Source organism: Chiloscyllium punctatum, chromosome 35 (assembly GCF_047496795.1).
Source record: "Chiloscyllium punctatum isolate Juve2018m chromosome 35, sChiPun1.3, whole genome shotgun sequence".
Lineage (NCBI taxonomy): Eukaryota > Metazoa > Chordata > Chondrichthyes > Orectolobiformes > Hemiscylliidae > Chiloscyllium > Chiloscyllium punctatum.
Window position 1 is genome coordinate 14813806 of NC_092773.1, and position 19935 is coordinate 14833740.

At 42.1% G+C, this 19935-nt stretch overlaps 2 protein-coding genes across 2 annotated transcripts in view; one reads left to right on the forward strand and one right to left on the reverse strand.

Moving 5' to 3' along the window:
• The window catches only part of LOC140459669 (cytosolic purine 5'-nucleotidase-like), a 131015-nt gene that overhangs the window by 92396 nt on the left and 18684 nt on the right, over window positions 1-19935 (reverse strand). The gene's annotated exons all lie outside the window — the stretch shown is intronic.
• On the forward strand, window positions 8-18115 carry LOC140459668 (sodium-dependent phosphate transporter 1-like). Its single transcript, XM_072554011.1, has 11 exons — window positions 8-245; window positions 3931-4499; window positions 4766-4906; window positions 5560-5645; window positions 9648-9744; window positions 10488-10607; window positions 11743-12039; window positions 13790-14354; window positions 15848-16033; window positions 16913-16997; window positions 17374-18115. The coding sequence occupies exons 2-11, from the start codon at window positions 4211-4213 to the stop codon at window positions 17536-17538; spliced, it is 2031 nt and encodes a 676-aa protein (XP_072410112.1). The 5' UTR covers window positions 8-245; window positions 3931-4210; the 3' UTR covers window positions 17539-18115.

Here is a 19935-nt window from a genome sequence, read left to right on the forward strand (position 1 = left end):
ATGGCGGACAGCTGGTGGCCTGGAGAGAGAGTTTCTTATCGACTCTGATACTCACTTTCGGCGCTGGGAAATATTGGCGGGATTGGAAGCGGCGGGAGGGGGCGACGAGGGAAGGGGCGAGTTAAGCCTGCGTTGCGTGAGGCGCCGCATTTGCACACTCGGTCGGATTCGTGAGCTGAAGAGCGTGGCTGGGCCCTGCCGGCTCCAACTCCCGACTGAATCCTCGCTTCGAGTCGTTTGAATTGGTGAGTCCGGTTGTGCCGGTCATCAAGGCTCGGCGGGAGGAAGGGAAGCCGAAAGGACGGGGTGGGGGGGCGGCTGGCAGAGATCAGATTATTTCGGTTAGGTCGCTGTACGCGGTGTCCTGTCGCACGCGGGCGCAGCTTATTCCGGAACAATCCGGATGCGGCCAGTCAGCCGTCGCGGCGAAGGGGAGTCTCGGACGAGTGTCCAACTGACCAGGAGCGCGCGCCAGGGTATTGCAGGTGCGACGGATATATTTGCGGGCGGGCGGGCAGGCAAGATGCTGAGCAAGGTTTGTGAGGGTCCGGTCCCTGAGTCTGCGCAGAACAGGGCTCAGGGAGCGGACCGGTGCTGAGTCTGAGCCGAGGGTGGCCCGGGATTCACCGGAATGGCGGAGAGAGAGACACCACTTGACAGACAAGGACACCATTGACATTGCAGCAACTCAGCCCTCCCCCCGCCTGGCGTCGGCTGCCCTGCCGGTTGGGGTGTTGCGCCGCATTCATGTTGTCTCGGGAGCGGTCAAGTGGCATGGGGGAGTCTCTGGGGGGAGGTCTGGGTGCGAGTGCTGCTCCTTATGGAGTGCTCGTTGGGTTGGTCCGAACACATTACTGGGTTTCCCCTTCATTGGTGAGAGAACGGCGGGCGGCAGTCTATTTCCTGTTGACGCTGGGCAAACGGTTTTATTTTAAAAAAGAGGCGCGAAAACGGATGGCGCTCTCCATTTCAAACAGGAGACTTGAAAACAACAACCGCGCAGTCGAAATTCAGGCTCTAATTCATTCCAGCCACTGCGGCCTACACTCGACATTATAAACATTGATCATGTTTGATCGAACATCTGCTTTCGCGATTAATAAACTTGCGTTAAGATCTGAGTCCAACGAGCTCTCATAGTTGGATGCAACCTGTTAACTACAGGGTTGCATCGGCGAGGGTTATGAGTGATCTGATTTTTCTGCCGAAGCAGTAACATTTTTTTTTGAGGTTGGATTGCTGATATGTGTGAGAAACAAAGCTCGCTCACGTCAATAATTTCAGTCCGAGACAAGATTTGAATCAGTAGTGTCATTTATTGTACACTTGCAAGTGGGTGTGATGTCCAGTGTCTATAAGGCAGAGGACATACACACCAAATTCAATTCATACACAACATTTACATAATTTGGTTTCTTTTGTTTTACATTGCTCCTCCCCTGTTTACATCCTCCACTTCCCTAAGACTGGCACCCATTATTCCTGTTTATCTCTGGCCTTATCCAGCCTTGTCTATGACAAAATGCTTATTTCTGGCCTCACAAGGCCGTTTGACCTCATCCTGCTATAGGTCATTGTTGGGTATATTCTTTCTTCATCATTATCTACCCCCTGCATCAATGCCTTTCCCGAGGTTGTTCTGATCCCTATGACCCTTTTAATTGGGGTTTGTTCCTCTGTCTCTGTAAAAGTGGGAAACAGATGTTTATACCTACTGTTTGTACAGGTGTATCTAGCTTAACTTCATCCCCTCACAACATCTTATCTACTTGCCCATAATGTCTACCATTGTTTTGCAGTCACATTTCATTCTGACATACAATTTTAGCTAATACAAAAACAATTATATATTTCCTCCACATCGTTTCCATTCTTGTTGACTCAGCTCTTGGCTAAAACAATTACACACTGGTCTGAGTTCATTTTACTTTGTAAAATCGAATTGCAGAAGTAACATTAATTTACCTATATCCCTCATATGGACGTGCACCTACTGTTAGAAATCATTGACAACAGTTAGATGTGGAGACTCAACAATTCGAAACCCCTTCACCTCACCTTAATTATTGAATTACTGAGGCTGCTTCAGTTCAGCACTTGTTTTGCAAGAAAAAATATGTGGAACATTTTTGGATGTTTATCTATTTTTCAGAGATAAATGCAGTTCTTTGTTACTTTTCAGTTTGTTTCAAGAAGTCGTTTTTTTTTAAATCGCGTTTGGTGCAGTTGAGAGAGAAATTCGCCATGTAATGGAAACATGGTCATAAGATGAGCTGGAAAAGGGTAGACACCCTGATGAATGGTGTCGGATGTCTGAAGGACAAGGCTTTTGAGTGGTAGGGGTGGTCAGGGTGTGTAAAATGGTAGATGAACCCTGAAGATGAGCTGAGAATCTCTAGCCAATCTCTATTCCAATACAGTCATGGCCAGACATTTTGATACATGACATTTGGTGGGGAGTTGGCAAAAGTTGCCATTTTATGCACTGAATGTCATTTTAAAGGTTTGGATTTGCTTGTTGCTTATGTTTTCACCAGTGTTCCTGTGATGCAATAAGCTTGTGTCTTCATTTTTGGTTTCTTTTTTCTCTGTTAGCCAGTTGTTAATGTTGGTTGTCCTCTCAGTGGTGGTTGCATTGTTGAGGTCTGGAAATGGACTTGGGTCTCATCAGTTTGAGTACATGTAGAGGTGCCAGCTGTCAGCTCCTCTGCAAAGCCAGGGTCTGCTGGGTCTCAACTAAGCATTCAAAACCTTAAATTATGCCTTTCGGAGGTGAAACCTGTTCTAATGCTCAGCAGCCAGGTGAAATGCAGTGTAGAAAAGTGAGGTCATGCACTTTAGTAGGAACAATAGAGGTATGGACTATTTTCTAAACTGGGAGTATATTCAGAAATCTGAAGTGCAAAGGGACTTATTGAGGTTTGTTCAATGTAAATTTGCAGGTTGAGTCATGAGTTAGGAAGGTAAATACAATGCTGTCATTTGTCTTAAGACAACTAGAATATAAAAGCAGGCATGTGCATCTAAGGCTTCTTAAAGCTCTGGTCAGACTGCATTTGGAGCATTGTGAGCTATTTTGGGCCCCATACCACAGGAAAGAAGTTTTGGCACTGGAGCAGGTCCAGAGGAAGTTATGAGAATGATTCTGGGAATGAAAAGCTTCATAATTGAGGACTCTGGGACTAACTCAATAGAGGGGGGATCTGATAGAGGGGGGAATACTGAACGGCCTGGATAGAGTGGATGTTGGGAAGCTGTTTCCAGGGGAAGGATTGATGAGGACCCGAGGGCACAGCCTTCGAGTAAAGGGGAGACCCTTAGAACTGAGACAGGGATAAACTTGAGCCAGAGAGTTATCAATCTGTGGAATTGACTGCTACAGAAGGCTTTGGAGGACAGGTAACTCTCTATATTTAAAATAGCTAAGTTCTTGTTTGCCAAGGGAATTAAAGGACGGAGTGGGGATAAAGTGGAAACATGGGGGTTGAGGAGAATATCATCCATGATCAAATGGCGGAGCAGACTCCATGAAGTCGGATGGGTGAATTTGTGTTCCTATGTCTTATGTTGTTTCTACCTGATGTGTAAAACTCCAAATTTCCCAGTTTAATAATGACAATGGCATGTAAGGAAACTGTTCCAAAGTTTGTGGACGAAATCTATTTTTCTTCAGTCATGTGGCTTTGTGACCCCAGTTTCGGTGGTTTTGAATTCTCTTCACTGATTATGCTACTGTAGAGTTGGAAAAATATAGTACCGTACTTCAATTATTAGCACTGAGGTCAGGCTTCTTTGTGCAAGTTTCGAAATTATCACAATCTAGTTTGCAGAGGAATGTGTCTTTAATAGTCTAGATACTGTTCTGATCTTTGGACTTGGGTGACAATGAGTGTTCAAATAATACATATTATTTGTTTGCTTTTTCCACAGGATGAAGAACATCCCAAATCTGCTGTATTCACAATGGATTTCACTTCAATCCTTCTAATTGTTGACTGTTTTAAAAACCCTGCAAGACAGACTGTTAAGCGCAGTGGATAGCAATTACTGCTACACAACACTTGAGTGTAGTGTAGATTAATCTTCAGCTTTTATTTAATCCAGTTATTTATTACATATCTACATATTTTGTTACCTTATTTTGTATATTTAAGTCAATAGTATTTTTTTAAAACTCCATACCTCTGAAGCATTAAAAGCCCGGGTGAGCATGGCGCTAGACGAGTACTTATGGATGGTTGTAGTTGGTTTCATCATTGCATTTATTCTGGCATTCTCTGTGGGAGCAAATGATGTTGCTAATTCATTTGGAACGGCTGTTGGTTCGGGAGTGCTGACGCTTCGGAAAGCCTGCATCTTGGCGACCATCTTTGAGACAGTGGGTTCTGTGTTGCTGGGTGCCAGAGTCAGTGAGACCATCCGTAAAGGAATAATTGATGTGGAGATGTTCAACTCGAGTCAAGAAGTGCTAATGGCTGGATCAGTCAGCTCCATGTTTGGTAAGTAACAAATGGTGGAATTAGTTTTTTCGTGCTCTGTGGTTTCATGTAAAAGCAGGGAAGTTAAGTATTCCATTGGACTTTTAACAAGATCATTTTGATGTAAATGTACCTTGATTTTTTTTTCATCAATGTCATCAATTTACTTGCTGTCCTGGATATATCACGTTACAGTTGATGAACGTTCTGGGAGTTGATTGAAAGAAAAGGCAGAATCTCTACTGGCAGTGGAATAATGACATGAAATGTATTTTTGTCTTTGACAGGTTCTGCTGTCTGGCAGTTACTGGCTTCATTTTTGAAGCTCCCTATATCTGGTACCCATTGCATTGTGGGTGCTACCGTTGGTTTCTGTTTGGTGGCTGCAGGTGCCCAAGGTGTTAAGTGGCTGGAACTGCTTAAGATAGGTAAATTTGTAATTTTGGCTGATCTGTGGTTCTAAGATGATTTCAGATTCGCACCTCCTATTGCATTGCATCCTTATGCATAAAACAATATGGCTGATTGTTGACAATAGGACCAACTTAATGTCCTGATTAATTGTGCATGTTATTGTTAATTGTTGAAAGTGAATTATGGGAGACTGACAGATGGAGTGCCTGTGCTGCAAGAACTTGATTTATAGAGTGGGTCAGAGTTTGGCAAGAGTCGTACCCCTATTTTATTTTTGCAAACATTTACTCCAGCAAACTCCTCAAAGTTCCTGTGATTGCTTCTAACCACTTGAAAATCATTAAATTGATGTTGATGTATTTTAATGAATATATGTTTGAAAAAAATAGTTATGTTTGTTGAATAGTTTTGGAGACTGTCCTTTGTTTCAGCAGTGTATACTCTTATATGGTGTTGGACAGCTTACACATTTGTTCCAATCTTGAGTATACTGAAATGTGGACAATCTATTTTTCACAATTTGTTGCGACTTAACATTGCAAAATCACATGCTGTGGTCACAAAGAACACCCCAGATGAAACAAATATTGAGGTTGCAATGCATTTTCAGAATTACTACGTATCTGTGTTGTAACCTTGTTTTTTTTCTCCTCTCCAATTTGGACAGTTGGTTCTTGGTTCATTTCACCACTGCTATCTGGAATCATGTCTGCTGCTGTCTTTTACTTGGTCCGTTTCTTCATTTTACGCAAGGTAGGACAATCTGGAATAACTTTGAGAAGGGATGTGATCTGGTTTAAATTTGGAGCCTATTGCTGTAGTTAGTACAGGGAATTTCAAGAAGAATTGTTTGATATGAAAATCTAGCTTTGATACTTGTTCAAACATTGCTTCAAACTTGTTTTGTTGCTCAGTCGGTGGCTGAAGTGGAACTGAAGAAGTGATACTGTGAGTTGTTTCACTTCAAGTGAAAACAAGACTAAAGTCAGTTTGCGTTTTCCTGCTTCAAGTTGAACATGATCCGGGGTTTGTTTCAGAATGTCTTCAAGTGTTTCGAGGTGAATCCTGTGGAATTTCATGTTCAGAAGAAAATAGTTATGAAAAATGAAGCTCGTTGTTCCTTAATACTTTAAAATATTTGCTTTGGCACCTGTAAACGTGGTGCAGTCCTGGAAAATGTCAGTCATCTGTGTTAACCGGAGGCCATTAAATAATAGTGTTCTTTTTAGTTGGGTTCTGCCTCCAAGCTTGCTTTTACAATCAGGACTCTGCCCACCTTCCGAGGCCCCCTTCGCCCCCCCCCCCCCCCAACACACTCCATCCACCTGGACACCCTGTGCTGGCCTATTACCTGTTCTCGACCTTTTAGTTTCTAACTGCTGCCGGGACGTTAATCACCTCAACCTGTCTACCCCACTTCAACCTCTCCCCTTCACAATGCGCTGCCCTCCACTCCCTCTGCTCCAATTCCGACCTCACCATCAAGCCAGTTAGTCTGGCGCACTGACCTCTACACCACTGAAGCCAGGCGCCAACTTGAAGACACCTTCTCCTCTCGTCCCCTTGACCATGACCCCGGCCCCCCCATCACCAAACCATCCTCTCCCAGACCACACAGAACCTCATCACCTCAGGGGATCTCCCACTCTCCACTTTCAACCTCATAGTCCGGGAACCCTGCATTGCCCGGTTCTACCTCCTTCCCAAGATCCTAAACCTGGCTGACCCATTGTCTCAGCATTATCCTGTCCCATCTCTGACACCTCCCTCCCCTTCTGGGATCCCTCCATCTCCATTAATGACGACCGACTTGACACACGACATTTTTTTACAAACCCACTGACTCTCACAGCTACCTGGATTACATCTCTTCCCACCCTCCCTCCTGTAAAAATGCCATCCCATATTCCCAATTCCTCTGCCTCTGCCGTATCTGCTCCCAGGAGGACCAGTTCCACCACAGAACACACCAGATGGTCTCCTCCTTTTAAAGACCGCAATTTCTCATCCCTCCAACCGTACCAAGGACAGAACCCCCTGGTGCTCCCCTTCCACCCTCCCAACATTCGCATAAACCAAATCATCTGACGACATTTCCACCACCTCCAAACTGACCCCACGACCAGGGATATATTTCGCTCCCACCCCTTTCTGCCGTCTGCAAAGACCGTTCTCTCCGGGTCCATGCTCTCCCGAACAACCCACCCTCCCGTCCTGGCACCTTCCCCTGCCACAGCAGGAATTGTAAAACCTGTGCCCACACCTCCTCCCTCACCTCTATCCAAGGCCCTAAAGGAGCCTTCCACATCCATCAAAGCTTTACTTGCACATCCACCAATATCATTTATTGTATCTGTTGTTCCTGATGCAGTCTCCTCTATATTGGGGAGACTGAACGCCTCGTAGCAGAGTGCTTTAGGGAACATCTCTGGGACCTCCGCACCAATCAACCACACTGCCCTGTGGCCCAACATTTCAACTCCCCCTCCCACTCAGCCGAGGACATGGTGGTCCTGGGCCTCCTTCACCACTGCTCCCTCACCACCCAACACCTGAAGGAAGAACGCCTCATCTTCTGCCGTGGAACACTTCAACCCCAGGGCATCAATGTGGACTTCACCAGTTTCCTCATTTTTCCCCTTCCCCCACCTCACCCCAGTTCCAAACTTCCAGCTCAGCACGGTCCCCATGACTTGTCCTTCCTGCCGAGCTTCCTTTCCACCTATCCACTCCACCACTCCACCCTCCTCTCTGACCTATCACCTCCATCCCCACCCCCATTCACCTATTGTACTCTATGCTACTTTGCCCCCACCCCCACCCTCCTCTCATTTATCTCTCCACCCTGCAGGCACTCTGCCTGTATTCCTGATGAAGGGCTTTTGCCCGAAATGTTGATTTTCCTGCTCCTCGGATACTGCCTGAACTGCTGTGCTTTTTCCAGCACCACTCGAATCCAGAATCTGGTTTCCAGCATCTGCAGTCATTGTTTTTACTTAATCTTATAATGCCAGATGTACATGATGAGTTTTAATAATGTTGCCTTATTCGAAAAGGTCACCAAGATGTAGGATGATCTATTACATGACAAAATTGTGATTGACAGATTGTGTTGATAGTAGTATCTTGCTCCCATTGTCAAATGCTTTCTTTCAAGCAAAAACACCAATTTCACAGTTTATGAGCAGTCTATTGTGATGCTGCTTGCGCGTTTCTTTTGTTTGTGACCCTCCATTCTGATTCATAGTTTTGGAATAAAGTTCTATGATTTTGTTCAAAACTCATTTGCACTCTGGTCTTAAAACAGAAAGAAGACTTAGTATTTTGATATTAACTTCAGTGGCAGAGTTGCTGCAACAGAACTTCATCACCAGACTAATTAATGAAGAAGAGGCTCTTGATTGTGTTTTGGTCTGTTCCAGCTTTGGAGTAGAGTTTGTTGCATATTTTGCTTAGACTTGAGTCGAGTGATTAGTGGCCATGGAAAGGAATTTGATCAAACTTTTAGACTTGTTTGTCAGAGATGTTAAATTTGAAGTTTGGTGTTTAAGTGCAACTTTTGTTACCATTAGTCAAGGATCATGGTTCCTCTGAAGCTCTATCTTCTTAGATGTTCAAATTGGATCTGCTGAGATGTTATTTCTGGTTTAAATGAAGATTCTATTTATAGGTTACGTTTGCAGTAACCAGCAGCCTAACTTGGAATTACAGCAAGGGTTCTGCAATTACTTAGTTGCAAGAACATGGCCTCCCCTCCTTATCTTGTTGTTGTGGCCATCTCCAGTTCCTTAACCGTGAGGAATTCTGCTCCTTTTTCACTCTGATATAATGTGCTAATACTGTTAATTGCCCTAGTATTTACATTGATCTATCATTGCAGTGTAGCTTCCAGGTTGTCTACGTCCTTTATTGGGGGGAATTTGATGATGAAAATTGAATAGTTCTCCAGCTGATGGTGAAATGATATATAATTGTTTTTGTTAGAATTCTTTTGAGATAATGACCATGTTCGACCAAGTGAGCCAGTATATATGATCTATTTGAATTTCAAGAAAGATGTTGACAAGGTGCCACACAGGCTGCTAAATAAGACCGCACCATGTAAGGGGCAAGAAACTGGCATGGATTGGAGATGACTGACTGGCAAAAGGCATAGAGTGCAGTAAGGGATGGCAGCTGGTGACTAGTGGAGCTTGCAGGGGTCAGTGTTGGGACCATAAATATTCATGTTATGTATTCCTGGTTGGGAGGGACTTTTTGCTCAGTTTGCACATGACAGAAGGAGAGAACTAAGGGCACAGCCTCAGAATGAAGGGATGATCTGTCAGAACGGAGATGAGGAATTTCTTCAGCTAGAGGGTAGTTAATCTCAAAGTCATGGCTACAAAGGGACAGCGGAGGCCATGTCGTGGATGATGAATAAGACAGATGGACTGACTGGTTCTTCGTTACTCAGGAGTTTCAGGCTTAAAGAGAATGGTGTTGAAAACAATTATGATTACATGGTAGAGTAGAAGCAAGCGGCTGCATTCTGTGTCTGTATATTGTGTTCTCACATCTAATGGCCTTTCCAGTGGCTTCCAGGAGATATATGCAGCATTAATGTTGCAATATACGAGTGCATACAATGGTCACTTCTGATCAGCATTAAAAAATCTGGCCAGATTGACTGCTTATTTTGTAAGTTTAGGTTTTAGTTGAAGAAAAATTGGTTTGAAGACAAGCTTTTTCTTTTGCTGATCTGAAATTTTGCAGGCTGACCCAGTGCCAAATGGACTCCGAGCCCTGCCTGTCTTCTATGCCTGTACAGTTGTGATCAATCTTTTCTCGATCTTGTACACAGGAGCACCTCGTAAGTATCAAAAAATGGAAATTCAAGGTTCCCTCTTTTAAGAGTATTTGGACATGTGCTTAAATGTGTGTCAGCTTGTATTCAGCCCTAAGGTTGAACAGGAAGGGTTTGGTTGCAGAGATTCTCCAACATGCTTGGGTGAATTAGAAGCTTTGTCAATTGTGTTTCAATCTAGTATTATCATTGCTTCATTTGATGTTTAAGTCTGTGGCCATAATTGGAAAAAGTAGCTGGTGAGGAAGGAACATGGGAATATTGGACACATTTGCTGTTGATATGCTGTTAAATATGGCTATTTTAAGACTGGATCAATGCAGTAATATCCGGTTGTTAGCTTTCAAACACTTGGAATGGAGAACTTAACATTTACAGTTACTTTTAGTTAACTAGAAGAGTATATTAGTAGCTTCCGAGCTTTGTAATTTCCTTAGACAATTTTGTACAGAGACAGAAAATTGCAATGGTCCTCCAGAGTTGTTTCTGATTTCCGTTGTGGTGTTGGCTTTTGGAAACGGAGGCTTCCTTCAGATGTTGCTAAGACTATAATTTTGTCTGCTAGTAACGATAGGATTGAGTTGGTTATTTTTCGTCCCAAGGTTTTTTTTCTGGTGCCCATGCAAGTTGACAAGATCTTAAGTTTTTACTGACTAGAGTTGGTAATATTTCCCTGCACTTGTTAAGCTTGCAGTTTATAATGCGTAGACATGCATTGTGTTGTAAAGTGTGTGTTTTCTCTTTGCTAGTATTGGGATTTGATCGAATTCCATTTTGGGGTACCGTGCTGATTACAGTGGGGAGTGGTCTGATCTGTGCACTCTTCATTTGGTTCATCGTCTGTCCCAGAATGAAGAGAAAAATCGAAAGTAAGTGAAATTTACAGACTTCCACAGTGAGCTTTCAGGTGAGTGTGCCAAGACATGAAATAAAGGATCATGGACACTAGTTTATTCAGTTTCTGAATGCATCAATTAAAATGGGGGTATTAGAGCATAGATAACTGTTTGTTCAATGCAGTTAATATTTTCCATTTTAATACGAGCAAAATAATCCTTTTATGGTCATTTAATATTTTGCTGTGGTCAGCACTATTGCTTATTCGCAGAAAGGATTGCACTGGACGTGAACAGTCTTTACCTCCCTTCTCCCACCATACTTTTTTGGTGCTCACTCCTTTGCTGAGAAGCTGGGAAACGTATTAAAGAGTTGGCCTTCAATTTTTTTAAGCAACTACGGTCGATACGTTCACCTAAGGTTAATGTGCTGGAGAAGGCTGCTGTAGTTCCTATGATGTAATTTGGCTGCTTTTGGCCAAGCACTGAATATTTGATTTGGCCTGTACTTAACACTGAAGGGAAGGAGCTGAGGTGCACATGGAATTGGCATTTGTTGGGGCTTCAGTGAAGTAAAATAGCGACTTGTCTTCATCAATCCCTGAATTGTCACTGAGTTAAAACCAACAGGATGCAAGTTGCTTGGAAGTGAAGTTTACTGACAAGCCAAACTTTGAAATATTGTTGTATTTGGGAAGATGGATATTTTAACTTGTTGCTTTGTGTACAAATATCACAATACTGACAGAAAATAGAATTGTTGAAATCTTCGTTTGATTGGTCATTGCAAATGGAGGACTGGTATGACTGCAGAGATGCCTCGATTGAGGGGACTCAAATTGTGGAACTTTGAATGAAAGTAGTCTGGTGTCAAGCTTTCAACTGTTAAAGATTGGTTTCTGTGCAATCTTGCCTGTTTCCCAAACCATTTTAATGGGTTGCTCATTATGTGCCTGAAGTTATGGAATAAAGGATGTATTGTTGAGTATGTCACCGAGACAGTATGATGTTTGGTCCACAAGAAATTAATGAGCAATTGGACAAAATAAATTCAATGAGGTCTGAAGTGGGAACACCAAAATTATTGTTGTGATTGCTGAAGTCTCCATCTTCTCTAATTCTGAAGTCTGAAGATTTTCTGTTGTGTTTTGACATTTCCTGTCAACAGGAGAGATGAAAGCCTGTGCTGGACATAGCACTGTGATGGATAAGAAAAATGATGATTACTATTCAGTGTCCAAAGATGAGGTGGAAGAGCCCCACTTGAAGGCTCTGCTGACAGATGCAGCATCTGAAATGAAGACTCCCTTAACAGATGGAATTTCAGTTGTTGTACCATCCAAGCAGAATCTTGAGAAGCCAAATACAAGAATTGCTTTTATAGGAGACTCTACAGAAGATGTAAGCAAAGAGCATGTTTCCACTGGAGAGATGAAGGAAACGAACATAGATCACGTCATCAATGGTAAGCTGTTGAATCAATCTTTCCCAAAAAATGGATATCTATTAGGGATCAGACCAGACCCCCTTCAAATATATCAAAGACCTCGTCTGGACCCTTTCGCTTTGTGTTTTGAAGGTGCCGAGTTCCAGATGTAATTTGATTGGACTGCTGCTTGGTTTTCAGCAAAACACACTTCTTACCCCAGTAAAACTTCGCACAAAGAATTGGTAATAACTTCAATGCAATTGCAAAACTTAACAGAATAATAGATTATTTTACTACTAAACAATGTTATGGACCAGGCCAGACGCCCTCAAAACATTTCAAGAAAGCAGTCCAGATGCAAACCTTTGCTAGTTTTAAGCAGGTGCCCAGTGGATATTCCAGGAGGGATGCAGCTGCTCAAACCATGTAGACTTAAACAACAGAATTTTATTCCATGATTACAGAATGCAACACAAACAAGGGAGAACAGAATAACTTAACCTATCCAAAAACCCAATATGATGCTGTTGAAAATAATTGCAACACTCTCCATAACATCCCTTGGCACATGAGATAAAATAAAATGCGGGGCCTTAGGAGAGAAGTCAGTGACAAAAGGTCAGCATAGACCTGCTTCTCTTGGGTCCAGCACTACCATTCTGAAACCAATCCCAGACTTGATAGAGTCTGTCTTTTACAATCTCTTTGGGCACGGGGGGAGAAAGGCAAAAGGACAACATAACCTTGTTAAAGGAGTAGCTTTGTCACAACAAAGGTTCCAATATAATAATATCACACAAACACCCCCTTGGCCAAGGCAACTTGAGTAAAATAGTCTCGCGTGCAATGTTTCCTCAGTCCAGGAGAAAGGTACTTCAAAACAAAATTGTCAGAACTCAAACATTTTGCTACAGCCAACACAGATAAAACAGCTTCCATAGCCAACTTTAAAAGCCCACAAATGAAAACTAAATTCATATCCTGATTTTGTGGGAGTCTGACTCCATCTATTCATGCTGCTTCGATTGTTTTAATTTGTTTGGGGGGGGGGGGGGGGGGCGGTGCACGGTGTTACAAGCTGTTTAGTTCATTGGCTTGACACTTGGCCCAAAACATGCTAGAACTTTTCAAACCTTTGAACTATATAACTATATATATACCAACTTTGTTTGGTTCAGTACAATGCTACTTGCTGTTCTAAACATCTGAGTTGGTGATTCTTTGCTGTTGATTAACTGTGAATTTATGCACCAAATACCAGTTTTTGTGTGGTGGCAATAATTTTTTTTTAACCACTGGATTTGTGAAGGTGTTTTTGAGATTATTTCAACCCAGTCCACCAAGTTTTCAATTCCTTCTTGGTAAGCACTTACCAAGAGTTTTGATGAACCAGTCTTGCATTGTTGGCACACAGATTCTACATTATGGAACTGCACTTTGGCACGTGGCTTTTTCAAATGGATAAGTTCATTTGAATGCAGAGTATGCACAAAACATAGACTCTATGTTCTGATCAGGCACAAGTAAAATTTTATTGAGTAACCATTTTAAAATCAATTACAGCATTGTTTACCCACAAACTTGTTTTATAATACTTGCCAATTGTTTCAAAATGTGAGCTGAGATGATGCAGTAAATCAAATGTGCATGTTTTATCATTAAACTTGTTGAGGTGGGATTTGAACCCAAGCATCCGCTTCCACAGGAAGGAATGGTACCACAATGCCCAAGTTTAGACATATGTGAAAGAAGCATTGCTCATGTTTCAATGATTTTTGTGTTTTAGGGACCATGCAATTTGGGAACAATCATGTCCAGTTTAACCAAGTTATTGAAAGTCAGACCAGCAGCAATGGCTATAGTGGTCACTACCATACTGTGCACAAGGATTCAGGACTGTACAAAGAACTTCTCCACAAGTTGCACTTAGCTAAAATGATCGATTGTGCTGGGGACTCGAATGAAGCAAGCAGCAGGCCGCTTCGTCGTAACAACAGCTACACGTGTTACACAATGGCTATCTGTGGCATGCCCCTTGATTCTTTCAAGCCCAAAGAAGGAGAAGCAAAGGCTGAGGAAATGGAAAAACTGACCGCATCTGGCATGGAACCGAAAAAACGTATCAGACAAGATAGTTACAGTAGCTATTGCAATGCCATGGCTGATTGCAACACAGGTGCTGGTGATGGAGCTGTGAAGCTTGAAATTGATCTAGGAGACCGCAAGTGCAGCGATGGCTCTTTGGAGGAATGGAGAGAACAGGAAAAGCCTGAAGTTTCACTGTTGTTTCAGTTCTTGCAGATCCTGACTGCCTGCTTTGGCTCCTTTGCCCATGGTGGCAATGATGTCAGGTGAGTAATGATGGGATTATAACAACACAACAGCGGTGTGTTTTGGGTTTCCATTCAGTGTCTTGTGCTTTTGTGGAAAACAACTGTGATTGTACAAGAGTCATGCATGCCTTTTCCCTGAGCAAGGGATGAACTTGTGGCTGGTTCAGTCAGGTTAACTTGGGTTAATACAGTTTTTTTTTGTAAATGTAGGAGAAAAGGCTGTCATGTTGCATGAGTGACTAGGTTTGCTTCAGTGGGAGAACCATTGGGATAGATCGTCTGAATTGAAAATGTGAGGTTTGTGTCATGATGAAGTACAAAAGGACAAGGGTTGGGCAAGGCAGTTTGGAGCTTTTGAGTTTAAGTTCATCAAACCTCATGATAATGGTGCAACAATGAACATTAAATTGGCTTATGACCGATAACTCCAGCTTGTTGCTTGGGCTATACTATGGTTGGAAGCAGACTGAAAGACTTGGATAGGCCAGTCACAACACTAGCATACATGGGCCGAGATGTTGTAATCGAGAGGTTTTGTTGGGCTCGAGGAATGAACGAGAAGTTGGAAGATACTGAAGTGGCACCTTGAGAATTGGACGGCTGAAGGTTAACAGTGGATCGATTGTGTGATCACATGGACAGGTGCAGACTGTCAAAATTCTGGCAACCTTTTAGTTTAGAAAAAAGACGTCATTAAATTGGAATACTTCACGTGCTGAGGTTCTGTCTTGTCGGAGAGACTAAAACAAGTGGCTGCTTTCGAAAAATATTTCGGCAGACAGATACCCAAAAGAACCTTGGTTTCCCTCCAGTTGATCTGTTAGACTTACTGATTTACTGAGTGATAATGGCAGTTTGATTTATGCAAGTGGAGGGGCAGGGAAAGCGGTGCAATGACGAAAAACAACATCCTGGAGTTCAAATGACAAGATCAGGTGGCACGGTGGCTCAGTGGTTAGCACTGCTGCCTCGCAGCACCAGGTCCCAGGTTGAATTTCAGCCTCTGACTGTCTGTGTGGATTTTGAACATTATCCTTTTGTCTGCGTGGGTTTCCTCTGTGTGCTTCAGTTTCCTCCCACAAACCAAAGATGTTAAGGTCAGGTGAATTGGCCATAGTGTTAGGTGTATTAGTTGGGGGGTGGGGTTGGTGTGGATTTGTTGGGCCAAAGGGCCTGTTTCCACACTGAAGGGAATCTAATCACATCTAAACATGACCATGATTCGATTTAATGGTAGAGGTGGCTTGAAGGGCTTCACTTCATGGTTCTGTGATAGAGTAAAAACATGTAATGTGAAGACACTTTCATGGGTGCACAGTGTCCTGGGATTTGGATTAATCGAGGATCAATGTCAAATAACATGGAGGCTGTACTTTGTGGAACCAATGTTTAATGGTCTTACAATTTCTCCTGCTACGACTAGTGATGAGTTGTCAAATAGAACTAAATGTGTGTGTTATATACTTGGTTTCATTGCATGTAGCTCATAAGTCTATTCCTTTGTTCTTCAGCAATGCAATTGGTCCTTTGGTTGCACTGTGGGTTGTTTACTACACAGGCAATGTGAATTCAAAGATGGAAACTCCAATCTGGCTTCTCCTATATGGAGGTGTGGGCATATGTCTTGGTCTGTGGGTCTGGGGTCGGAGAGTGATTCAGACAATGGGCAAGGATCTGACACCAATTACTCCCTCAAGGTAAACTTTCCTGTCTTGAAATTATATTTGTTTCTTTTCCAATGCAGTGCACAGAATGTTGCTAGGTTTATTGACATGACTGCTCAGATTGCATCAATGGTTTTTAAACGTCAGGTCTAGCGAAATTGCTCCGTCTGTTGATGTACAAATTTGGTGTGCAATATAGATGCTAAAACATATACTGCATGATGTAGGTTTGATGTTACTGAACGACTTGAAATGGATGGTGACACAAACTCCATATTTCAGGAATTCAGTATATGTTTTGAACACTGTAGCATTAATTGTAAGTGAGTAATGACATGTCCTTCTAATTGATGTTCAGTATTTTTGAGTAAATGGAGTGTAAAATGCCTAATAAATGCCCATTAGCTTTTGGAGTATTTAATGCTGTGGTCGAACACAGGTGGAGCATCTTGCTGAGCAGATTGAAGTTCATAGTACTCTTACATTGACAGTTAATGCCTTGTTGGCAGTAATGTTGGATGAAAATCTGTTCTCGTTTTAGTGCTGTTCTCCCTTTTTGAGGGAATTTACCTAACTGCAGATTTGTTTTGTGTTTGGGTGAGGTGAGACCTCATACTTGGTTAAATTCTTCATCCCAGCATTTGTGATTGAAGTGCTGTGCCATGGTTTGATCAAGAGAAGGAATTTGAATTGAGAGGAACCTCGATTATCCAGCATTCAATTATCGGAATATCAGATTATCTGGCAAGATCACAAGCTCCTGATGCTTGGTAAACAGTTATCCAGCTTTCAATTATCCGGAATTCGATTAACCAACTGTGTCCTTTGGAGAATCTAGGTTCCTCTGTATGTACGTTATTCATTGTTTGTGGATGGGGAAAGCAGGTTAAAACTACATTTACTTTTCTACAGTGGCTTCAGTATTGAATTGGCCTCTGCTCTGACTGTGGTGATTGCTTCAAATGTTGGTCTTCCGGTCAGCACAACACATTGTAAGGTAAGTTTCTTCATTGATCCCATATAATGATCCCATACCATAATTTGCAGCATCAATCTGGAGAGAATGGATACAAAACGTAAAACTGAACTTGCAGCCAAAATTATGGCCTTGGCAAGGAACTAGGCTAAATTTGAACAGTAGTCGAGTAGATCACATTGTTACACCGTGATACATATGGACAATTATTACTGTGGCTTTTCAAGCACCATTGTGATTCTTTATGATCAGTCCAGCACTTCACAATCAAACTTGGAACTTTTTTAGCTGTCATGGCCAGATAGAATTGAAGATAATATGTGTAACACTTGAATCAGTGAATCTAAGGTAGTTGGACAGATTTTCCTCTTAAAAATGCAAACTTTTTCTTGTGCAGGTTGGCTCTGTTGTAGCTGTTGGCTGGATGCGTGCCAAGAAAGCTGTGGACTGGCGTCTCTTCAGAAACATCTTCATGGCTTGGTTTGTGACAGTCCCAATCTCTGGGCTTATTAGTGCTGCCATTATGGCTTTATTCAAGTTTGTGATCTTAAAAACGTGCTGAAGAACTGCCTAAGCACCATCTATATTCAGGGCAGTGTTGCTGTGGTTATGCCCATGAGCTTCTATAGAGAATTCATTCGGATCATTTGAGTTCTGTAAAATGGAAGTCAAAGCCATCACTTCGATCTTCAAGACATCAGTATACATTTGAATAGAGTCCAACATGACTGTGTAGTAGAAATGGCAATTTCTGTTTCCTTTTTATTTTTGTCCTTGACTTTGTGCAAAGTACTTTGAATTTGAGAACCATTGTCATTTTCTTTTTGTATAGTAAATTCATAATTGCATGTTTTTAATTAAAAAGGCGTACTGCAATTTAATACTGTGAACTATGAACTAGAGAAGCTTCTTTGACATCTGATACTTGAAATAAGTATGCATAAAGCACTGAAGTTGTAACTGACCCACTTGTATGTCCACTTGAAGCAATGTCAAGGTACCAAAGAGTGAGGCAATCAAGTGGAAACTTCAAACTTGTAGTTCTTTCTAAGTCTTCCATTTTAAACCTGGCATACTGGAGAAACATCCATGTGTAATTTAAGTTAGATGTTAAATAAAGGTTAGCACGCCTTGCATGACTTGGATTTTGTTTCATTTTTGTTTGATGCCAAGTTGAGGTCATTGATGTTGAGAAGGTAGTTAAGTGGAATTGGCGAAAAGGTGCCCATGGATAACAGGAAATGATGATCCATGTGGACACTTGGTCAGATTTCTAAATTAACATTTAAGTGCAACTTGCTGCTTTTAAGATTACTCCAGCTGTTCAAGTTCAGTCTTGGAGGCAGTTGGAGAATTGATACTCAGATTAGTGGGATCCAGGTGGTAGTTTGGAGACTGCTAAACACAGGTTATCAATTGTGTGAAATGTTCAACTGCAGTCACAAACCTATTTTGTTGTGTCGTGACTGCAGCAGAGATCTGAATCTGGAAGGGATGTTCAGAGGAGTTAGGTGTAAAATGAATTTGGGTGAGAGATAAACAAGAAAGCTCAGCAGACACTTTGATCATTTCAGTCTCCCAACCAGAGTGGCCAAATGGTTATAAGTAGCCTTGAGTTAGACTTTAAGAAGTTAGGTGGTGTAACACAGCCTGTTTCCTAGTAGTCATGATTTGGAGATGCCGGTGTTGGACTGGGGTGTACAAAGTTTAAAAATCACACAACACCAGGTTATAGTCCAACAGGTTTAATTGGAAGCACACTAGCTTTCGGAGCAACGCTCCTTCATCAGGTGATAGTGGAGGGCTCAGTCGTAACACAGAATTTAGAGCAAAAATTTGCTGTGTGATGTAACTGAAATTATACATTGAAGAATTGATTGTCTGTTAAGCCTTTCATCTGTTGGAATACAGTGATAGCTGTTAACAATGGTAACAAGTGAAACTAACCCGAGAATGCAACTTTTTTAAAAAAAAAAAGGGTTTTGTGATTGACACATGAAAGAAGTGAAACTTTATTATATCATTTGTAAACATTGGTGGCAGGACACTAAAATGAATACCATCAGCTAGAGTTAATCACCTTGTGAAAGGCAAATACTAATGGAACAAGTTAGTGGATTATGTCAAGTGCAGGAGAAGAAAAATGTGATATGTTTTGAAATGCTAAAAGAAAAATTAAATTTTGAGGCACTGCAGATATGTGGGATTAGAATATGCATGACCATGATGTGTAAAGTGAGCAGGCAAGAATATATTCAGGTCAAAGCAGTGCTGATCTTTTTATTGGAAGGGAACTGCAGTCCACAAAAAAGGGAAATCCAGTCACAACTTCCTGGTAAGGGTGAGACATTATGTACTGAGAACAGTTTTGATCTTTCTTAAGGGACAGTTCTATGTGCATTGTAAGTCAATCAGGAAAGATTTACTCAGTTAATCCCCTGCGTGCATCTCAGTCCACTCCTGCGCTCCCAACACTACCTCCCATGCTGCAGCACCTTCCCAGGGGATCAAACATGGTGTAAAACCTGCCTGTTTTCTTCATCACACCTTCCAGGTGAAGCACCCATCTAATCTACTGTATTCACTGCACCCAATGTGGTGTTCTGTTGGGGAGATAAAATGTAAACTGACTTTTGCTGAACATTGCAGAAATAACCCCCTGCTTTGAGCTGTCTCATTTCATGTGACCACGTTCCTTACCCTAAATCTGTGTAGAACCTAAGCTCCAACAAAGCTTAGCGCACGTTGAAAGAACAGCATCTCATTTTCTGCTGTGGAATGCAGCCTCCAGGACTCCATACCAAGTTCAATAATTCAGAGCTGGAGCTCCATCTTGTCTCCTTTTCCCAAACCCTATTCATCATTGAACTGTTTTCACCACAGCCAACCCATTTTCACTTACTCATGCTCACCCTCAGCAGCTTTTATTACTTCCCAATTCATCATTCCTTAGCCTGCC

Bases quoted from the DNA above. Each gene is read 5' to 3' on its own strand.
- LOC140459668 (XM_072554011.1), top strand. From the start codon at position 4,211: ATGGCGCTAGACGAGTACTTATGGATGGTTGTAGTTGGTTTCATCATT. The intron at 4,907-5,559 runs GTAAATTTGTAA...CAATTTGGACAG, and splicing joins GCTGGAACTGCTTAAGATAG to TTGGTTCTTGGTTCATTTCA. The intron at 16,034-16,912 runs GTAAACTTTCCT...ACTTTTCTACAG, and splicing joins ACACCAATTACTCCCTCAAG to TGGCTTCAGTATTGAATTGG.